Source organism: Chamaea fasciata, unplaced genomic scaffold, assembly GCF_029207755.1.
Source record: "Chamaea fasciata isolate MVZ Bird 193981 ecotype frontalis unplaced genomic scaffold, bChaFas1.0.hap1 SCAF_13, whole genome shotgun sequence".
In the NCBI taxonomy this organism is placed as follows: Eukaryota; Metazoa; Chordata; class Aves; order Passeriformes; family Sylviidae; genus Chamaea; species Chamaea fasciata.
In genome coordinates, this window is record NW_027094098.1 from 8,441,885 (window position 1) to 8,451,217 (window position 9,333).

The following is a 9,333-nucleotide window of genomic DNA, read 5'->3' on the forward strand; positions in this document are numbered from 1 at the left end:
AGAATGGAATTCTTCAATGGCTGGGCAGCTGTAACCAAGTTACTCTGGTACATTTGGGGGGGGGGGAAGAATCACAGAGTCATTAGAGCTGGAATCAAGGAAGTTATTCCTGCAGGACAAAGACACAACTTCACAGCGCGCTCCCCACTCTAGAAGAACACACTCCATGGGTTATTCCAGGATACACCAATTAATGAGTGAGTGATGGAAGACTCAAGACTCAAGACTTACCAACAAAGCCTAAGCAGCAGGTACCGCCCTGGCAGTCACCGCCCAGCTGTGGGCCAGCTGTGCCCCCCAGCCCTGCTCCTGCTGTTCAGCCCACATTAGGGTGGCCCTGTGCAGCACTGCCCCCGCTGAGGACATCACCCAGACCCTCCCCGCACTGGGGCAGGGATGTGCACTGGGAATTGTGACCCCCCACAGCAGCAGCCCCACAGACACAAAGCAGCAACCAGAGGAGAGGCTGGCACTGCCCAGCTCATGCCCAGCAGCTCAGGCCCAGGCAATCTCACAGCATCAACCCATTTGATGTATGAAGGAAAACCCCATCAAAACAGAAGTCAAAGTGCTGCCACTGACTTTAATAGGCAGGGTTTTAGCTCATTAAACAAAACAGCCCAATAAAACCCGAAAGGAATTCCTCAGTTTTCTATGTTTGAAAGGAAAACAGACCGGGGTGTTGTTTCTACAAGCAGATGACAGAGGCCTGCTTGGAGTTTGTTTAAATCACTGCATAATATAAAAGATCACGTGGCTATTGTAAATTTCTAAAGCTGTATTTTTTAATGCTTTCTGATTCCAGGCCAGTCACACCTGGAATTAAATATGTTTAACTGAGCAGCTGATAACTTAGAATTTTAACAATTTAGAAGATTAACTGTTTGGACCTAAACATTCTCATTTTATGCTTTTCTATGAGCTACACTAACTTCACACATAATTTTAACCTCCATTATTTGAAAAAAAAAATTCTCTATTAGCCTGTAAATTAAGGTTCTAAAGAGGGGACTTTCACAAATCAGATTACTCTTCAGTATTTTACATACAAATAGCTGAAACTCCAGTACAGGTAAGCAAACACAGAACAAATTTTCCTTTCATGAATATCAGAATCCAACCCAGCAGCCTGCTCCTCTTGGAGTTGCATAACTTTTAAAGGAAAATACTAGAAAACATATGGAAATGTTGTTATGTTGTAATTACAAAATTCAGGAAAATAAATTTTATAAAGGTACGGTGAACTTTAAGCAACAATGGGAGTTTGGGATTCCCATGGAAAACTAAAATCCTCCATTTGAAAATACAAAGCAAAGTTAATTAGAAAACACAGTTTGAGCAAAGAGGGCTCTTGCAAAGAGTTCTTAGGAAGGATCACCTTGAATGTGTTTGATGCTGAGGCAACACCATAACTTTTCTTCACACAAAGGCAGTCATCTACAGAGCACAACCAGATGTTAAGTTTTCTTTTCTTAGTTTCTGTAAACCTCTGTGACCTCTCTCAAATTAAAAAAGGGAATAGCATTTTTAAAGCCACAGGAGCTATCATTAGTGAAGCATTCTAAAGATTTTCATTAATTCATAGCCAGCCAACCAGGAATTTTCCCACAGCCGTATACAAAAAAAGTCAGGGAAGTCACTGATTGCTTGGTTGGATTTGAATGTAGTCAGAAGTAAGATTAGAAATACCTAGTCACTCCCACTGATAGAAGAGTGAAGAACATAGGCAAGGTCAGAAATTAAAATCCAGGTCTGCCCACCAACCATGAGGAAAATCCAGCAGGGCCATTTAAAAAGGGGGTATAGAAATGGTTATTACACACAATTTTGTGCGATAAACGATCATATGGACAGATCATTACAAATCAACATTTGGAAAACTAAAGCGCAGATCAGCTCCAAGCAGCTCCGCAGGCCCATCATGTCCTTCAGGCGGCAGCCTCAAGATCTGATTGATGCCCGGTTATTGTAACAGCCACAGCAACTCACGGTGGTGCACACGTTTAGCTGGAGCCCTTTGAACTGCACAGGCTCTTGAGCAGCCCCTCGTTGTTCCTGCGAACCCAGGGCTGGGCACAGAAGTGCTCCAGTGCGAGATCCTCTGAACACAAAGGCTGGAGGAAACAGCAGAAGAGACTGCAGCAGCACTCTGTCCAAGAGCCTGCAGTGCCCTGGGCACAGCCCAGGGAAAGGAGAAAGCTGGGAGACACCAGCTCTGGTTCTCCTGAATCACCCAGAACACACGCCTCAGAGCTCATGCTTTCAGGGATGACACCTGATGCAGCATGGAATCTCCGAGGACAAAGCCACCCCTCACGTTTATTTGGACTCACTGGAGTATGACTGATGTGCCCCAAAAGCATATTTACTGTCTTGCTGAATAGCAGCCCAAGGAGGAATAATAAAAATAGAATGCCTAGAACAATTCTTCAAAGCCAATAGTGACATAATATTGTAACAGCCTTCGAGTGAGAGAATTTCAGAGAATGCATTATGTCCTGGAACATGTGCTGATGACTGATAAAACTCTAATCCAAGCTTTAGTTATTTTTAATAATCTAATCAAATCAAACTTTGGGAGTACAAATCCCAACCTGCACACTTGATTTTCCTCACACTATTGGAATCTACCGTACAGAGACGAGACGTGACAGGAGGAGAATAATGTACCTTTAAAATCCACAAATGGTGTCTTAGACATGACACTGAAAGTACAATTTACTAAGAGAAACAAGTTGAAGCATGTTAAAATACATATTTACAACCCTGGCAGAATTTTGGTTGGTTTGGTTATACCCTTGGCTGGCTGGTTTGGCTGGCAGAATTTTGGCTAACCAGAGTGATAATACCTGCCTTTCTGTTGGATGAATATTGCAATGAGCCTATCCATTACTGGCATATGCCTGTATTCACTACTTTACTAAGGATATATCTGGTCAAAGCTTTTATGATAAAATCACATAGAAATATTGGGTATCAGAATGTGCCACTCCTTTTGAGGAGAGCTGGGGAGGACAAATAGGACAGTGAAACAACGATAAAATACTATATGCAGAAAAGGATAAACTGCTTTTTCAAGTCTGCACTTAAATTTTGACCCTTAAATAAAGTCTCACATTACCATAACCTCAAATTAAGTACTTCAGATGTAGTGACCTAACATTATCTTAGGTTACTGTAACTTACACTTTCATTCAATCCCTTTTTATAATTCTTATAGAGATAAGGATATAAAAAATAAGCATTCATGTAACTCACATTATTTTATGTGTTTTTTACCTAGGTGTGATGTATTAATGCATAATATTAATTTTTAAATATAAAAACAACAATGTAAAAACTGCTATAGGGATATCAGCACTAACCTACACTTTCAGAAAAAATGTATTTCAAATAGACCTCATAATACTGGTAGCAGTATATATACAATCAAAGCAATATACTTGAAAAATTTTTTACTTTTAAAAACTAGAAACGGCATTCAAACTTAACAGTTCTGCAGTAATACTTCACACTCCTCTTGTTTGCTTCTAAAAACACATGCTAAATTTCAGCCTCTGAGCATAATTAAGCAGGCAAGTTCACATCAAAGCTTTATTTCATCATCTTTAGACTGATCTGTTGGAAAACACAGCCGGTCCTTATTAAACTCCCTTTAAATGTTGCAGTTTTAAGTAAGTAGCATCCATGTTATATTAACATTAACAAATAATTAACTAAAGAAAATCTAGCATCATCTAATCATGACAGCTTAACATTCTTTCACCAGTGGACTATACTGAGAGTTAGTTTCAATTACATAAACATATGTTTCCATACTTTTTCCTCTTGGTCGTGTATTTGAATGCCCATTCTGAAAAGACAGCATTAAACTGTACAGCCTCACAGCTCCTGAGGAAACAGTCATCTGCTACTTTAAACATGAACATATTCATTCATTTTTAAATTCATTTAAATAGGCAGACTGTCATCAACACTTTTTGACACTAGAGTAGGAATGGGGTCTCATTCTCTGGTACATTACTCAATAAATGAAATTCAAAAGAAAACCCCAAAACAAACCCTGGAGGGACCCTGAAGCCAAACTCTAAGCTAAACAAAAGCGATACATATGCCTACCTGCATGACTGACCATGCTTGTAAAGCCTTGCACTCCACATTTTGCATTGTATCTAGTCACAGAACACAGGAAGCTTTAAGTGACACATCTCATCAGTTCTGAAACGCTATCACACATTGTTCTGGATGCCAGGGAGAGAAATCTATTGATTCTATAAATTCCCAAAAAAATGGCAGATAGGGAACTGCTGGCATCTGGTCTGCAGAGCTTTAAAGCAGCTCTGGAACTGTCTGTAGATTAAAGAACTCCCTCATGGCAAACATTAACACCTTCCACCACGCTCCATCTTAGGTCTGTCTTCTGCCTAATACCTTTTAAAAATTTTAAATACTCTACAAAGAAAATCTGAGTTTTTTAACTGTTGGAAAATAATATGAAATAGAAGGGAGAAATTTAAACTTCAGTTATTTCTTACCATTTTACAGGGTGTTTTTCCTCCAAAATAAAGCTCCCAAAACATGTCCTCAGCTGGGAAAAAAGTATTTCCGTATGACCTAGCTGTGTGCCTGGTAGATTCCTAACTGTGGAGAAGTGTAAGTCTGCTTTGGTATGTCTGAGGAGATAAATCTAGGGACACAGCAGCATGAGCCTAAAGAATAATGAGGCAGGCAGAGCTCCCAACAGTGGAACAGTAGGAAATCTTCAGTGTCTCTGCTCTGAAATTAGAAAGAAACAAAGTTCCTTACATAAAGAGCACAGAAGGGGAGACAGGGAGTTTCAGGGAGAATGCACGGGAACAGAGCCCTCCAGCCTGTCTGAGCAGCTTTGCCTGGCAGAGCAAAGGAAGGTACAACTCTCTGCTGACAAGGAGGGGAAGGTTGGTAAAATGCTGGATTATTTATTCTTCCTCATCATACAGTCACATTAAATTTAAGCTTTACACTGAACACAGTTCAGTGCCAGGAACTTCAGAAGAATTAAGCGTGTGAAAAAAATTACTCATGTGTGTAGTCCCATTAGAATCTACAAAATGACTTGAGAGTAACACTGCTCATGTGTTTAATACCAAATAAATGAATCTGAGATATATTTAAATCATCCTCAGATCATGCATCTGTCTTCTCTGTGCACCTCGTGGCTTGTTTATAGCATAAGAAAAATTCAGGGACTACTTTTCCAGAATAGCTCCCCATGTGGACACATTTTCTCTAGATTAAAATAGGCCCTTCTCTGAACTACTTTTTTTCTGGATAAAGGTATGCATATGAGGTCCTAAGATCATCCATATGGAAAACTACTTTGCAGTACAATTCTACTTCAAGCAAATGTCTACCCTAACGTGAAATAATATTAAGTGTAGGAATACATCAAAATTTCTATTAAACATCAATGAAAGGAATCGTACACCAAGCAAAGCCAATCCAAATTCTACAATCCTGAACACACTGAAATCTGGTAATTCTTAGCCACAGTAATGGTAAGTTACTTGTCCTGGTATTAATTGCTTTCCTGCTGGACACAATGTAGAGTCTGCAAGACAAATGCCAGTCTATTACCAGAGAAGATGAATAATTCAGGTTATAAATATATTCTGTGATGGAAGCTGTAAAACAAACAAAAAATCACATCTAGAATGTGACTTAGTTTTTAGTTTTTAAAACATCAGGTATTAATAATTTCAGGAGCTATGAACAAAGCCAACAAATACTTCCTCATCAAATTCTTTTAATGATAGTCCAGTAATATGCTCTCATTAAGTCAGTTTTTTACTGCTACAAAATATTGAGGATACTTAAAACTGTAAAACTGTATTTTGTACAGTAAAAGAAACTTCTGCATTACTTGTGCATGTATGTATATTACCTCTGTTTTATGGAGAAAAATGGAACACAGATTCTCAAAAACAACACTCAAAACGGTGAAAAAAAGATTCACCATGGGGAACTGCAACCCATATTTACAATTTTAGCAGAGGGAAAAACCCAATGTGCATGTAGCTAAATGCACATACAAACCCAGCTAGCTACATTTTATTTCTCCTAGAACAACCATTAAAAGTTAAATTATGTATTTGTAGATTATTTACGCCCTTGAGAATTACCTCAATTCAACCACTTCATTTAATGCAAACTAGACATTTTTACTTTCTCTGTATAAAATGTTAAGATTCATTCATGCCCTTAACGTACATTAATTAGACACTACTTACAAATAACTTGCAACAACAATAACTATTTGAATAGGATACAATTACTTAGGGCTTGTGTCTTTTCAATCAGTCAGTGTCCCTGCAGTGTTTAGAGTGGCAGAGGGGAAGTGGCCTGTGGTTAAACAGAGGAAATACCAAGGAATTTTAATAGAGCAAATAGTCTCTTTACTTCCTACAGGGTACTACTTCAAAGGCAGCCCTGCTCCAGAGCAGACAATGTGTTAGAGGGGCCATCAGTCATTTAATAGCATGTCAAGTCTACTCAAAACTTACATGCAGCCCAAGATAAATACCACATAGCTGAGACAATGGGTACCATCCTGCAGTCATTACTCTAATAAATGCTGCCCTGCCTGCATTAGGGAGGCAATCATGTGCGAGGGCAGCATTACAAAATCAGACCACAAAATTATAACTACACAATCAGACAAGGTATCTAATAAACTAGCTAGGGAAGTCTGAACTTGAAGCTGAAAATACAACAAAACCAGAAACTAGTATAAATATTTTATAAGCTAAAATAGTATATTTGTTGTGAGCAATAAAGGTAAAGGGGGGATTATGCTAATTGCAAAGAGTGTAAGTTTTGCCGATTTAAAAGTCCGTCAAAATAATTTTATTAAAATAATTATCTTGTGATAGATTCCTGTTTAACGCACACAATGACATTAAGTATGTAAGCAAAAAAATAAATCCAGAACAAACTGCATCTGCATATTCCTATAAACGTCAATATACACTGATTCAAGTGTATTACAAAAGTGATCATTTACTTAATAGAAGACACAAAACTTGACACAAATACGCAGTGGTGCTATGAGCCTGTGGAGTACCCTGCCCACGTCTGGTGAAACACACCACAGATGTACTGAGCCAAAACATTTTATTGCTAATTCCGTTAAAAAGACCTAACAGGGGAGCCTAAACCTGCAACTGTTCCATCCAACACAAAGGTTTAGATCTTTAGCTTTATCAGGGTTTGAAGTTTGTTTTTTTACACTCTTCTTTTACGTATTTCCCGATGTTTTCGCCTTTCTAAACTATGCCCTACAAACTTCTGAACTCTGTGTTGCAGCAAAGTTCTCAAAGGATCTGATCTGAAGCCAAGAAAATCCTTAGTGACAGTCTAACAAAAAGGAAAAGCAATGAAAGTCAGTTGTGCTCCCTCCAGTGTTCCCGGATCACCACGCTCCAACTAAACCTGTAACCAGACATCAGGAGAATGGAAAGGAACAAACCAAAACACACAACTCAAAAGTTATTAAAAGTATATTTAAAAAATAGGAAAAAAAAAGATAATATGAAAAGCAATCGAGAAAAGTCTGACAGCAAAACACAGCAGAAACGGGAACAAAAGGCAAAGGCCTGTAACAAAACGTTTATCACCTTCCTCCCCTCTTCCCCCTCCCGTAAATTTCCTACATCCTCTGTATAATGATCAGGCCCGGAGCTAAGACCCCAAGCCGGCCTCGAATCATTAAAATAACAAAGCCCCAGCGATCGCTTTTATCCAGGTCGGCTCGAGGAAGTGGAGAGCGCTGGCGGTAAAGGACCTGTTGAGTGACTTCTTCACACTCGCCGGCTCCGGGCTGCCTCCCCACTCGGCCAGAACCCAATAAATATCCCTTAACGGGAAATGCCACCCTCTCTCCCGGCCGCAATTAACTTCCAGATGCAGAGCCCCGGGGCAGCGTTATTTGTTGCGGAAGCGTCCCCAGGGCGGCCGCTCCCTCCCTCCGTCCCGCACGCCCGGAGCGGCCGCAGGAGCCCGCGGAGCTCCGCGCATCTCCCCGCGCCCTGCGAAAGCGCCTCGCCCGCCCGGCTGCAGCGCCCGGCTCCACTCACCCTCCCTGCGCACGCATCGGCCACCGGGCCCCTCCTGCCGCCGGCTGCTCCGGCGGCCGCGGCGAGCCGGGGACCGCCGAGACAGGCGGCGAGGGCCAGGAGGAAGGAGGCGAGCTGCAGCCCCGGTGCCATGCTCCGCGGCGGGGCGGGAGCGGCAGCGCTGCCGCCGGCTCCGTGCCGGTGTGTCCGTCTGTCGGTGCGCCGCTGTCTGACTCCGGGGCCGTGTGTGCATGCGCGCCCGGCCCGGGGGCGGGGGGTTTGCCCCGGCCCCGCCGCCCCCGCCCCGCTCCAGTGCTGGCAAACGCCAACAATGGGAGGGAGTAGCATCCCCTCCGGCTCCTTTGCTTACAGCCTTCCCTTCCAGCTCTCAGCGTGCGGGGCCTCCCCGCTCCCCGGGACAGCGGCGGGCTGCTGCTGCCTTCCTGCAAATAAGGAGGTCAAGCCAGTACCTGTCCGAATCCCCGTCTTTGTTCCGTGGTGCCGTAAACTGGATTCCTGATCCGCTCACTAGGTTGCAAGGAAGAGAAGTATCGAGGAAGTAGAGTCATAGGTCTTTGACATGATTTCATGCATTACAGAATCAATTCGGTTGGAAAACACCTCTGAGATCATCTCAGGTGCCATGTCCAATCTTTCCTTTAAACACTTTCAAGGACCGTGACTCTTCCATCTCCCCGGGCAGTCCTTTCCAAAGTCTAATCACCTTTACTGTGAAGAAATTCCTCCCAATGCCCAACCTCAAACTCCCCTGGCACAGTTTAAGACTGTCTCCTTGTCCTATTACTCCCTGGGAGATGAGACCCCACAGACTACAACCTCCTTTCAGGTAGATGTAGAGGGTGATAAGATCACCTCTAAGCCTCGTCTTCTCCAGGCTAAACAACACCAGCTCCCACAGCTACTCCTTAATTACTTTTTAATGAAGGAAGACAAGCAGGAAGAATATACTAGAATAAAATTTTCAATTGCAGAAAATGGAAAGGAAGTCATACGTGGTAATAAATATTTAAACTTTTTCAACTGAACTTAATTCTGATATTACATGCTTTGGTGAAAACGCTTTTCTTTAAAATAAAATAAATCACATTTCTGATAAATATCAAATGCAAGGTGGTCTAATATATAAGTAAATTACACCAATTTCCACTCCTTTGCCTCAAAGTCATATGAGAGACAGAGCAGCCCAAGGCACGGAATGATTCAGCTTGGAAGAGACCTC

The 9,333-nt window shown here is 41.8% G+C and overlaps 1 protein-coding gene across 1 annotated transcript in view; it reads right to left on the reverse strand.

Moving 5' to 3' along the window:
- Nucleotides 1–8,246, reverse strand: part of IL17RD (interleukin 17 receptor D) — a 43,155-nt gene extending 34,909 nt beyond the window's left edge. Inside the window, exon 1 of the mRNA XM_066195533.1 lies at nt 8,115–8,246. Coding sequence (XP_066051630.1) covers nt 8,115–8,246 — 132 coding nt within the window. The remainder of the gene's footprint in view (nt 1–8,114) is intronic.
- Nucleotides 8,247–9,333: the final 1,087 nt, after the last annotated feature.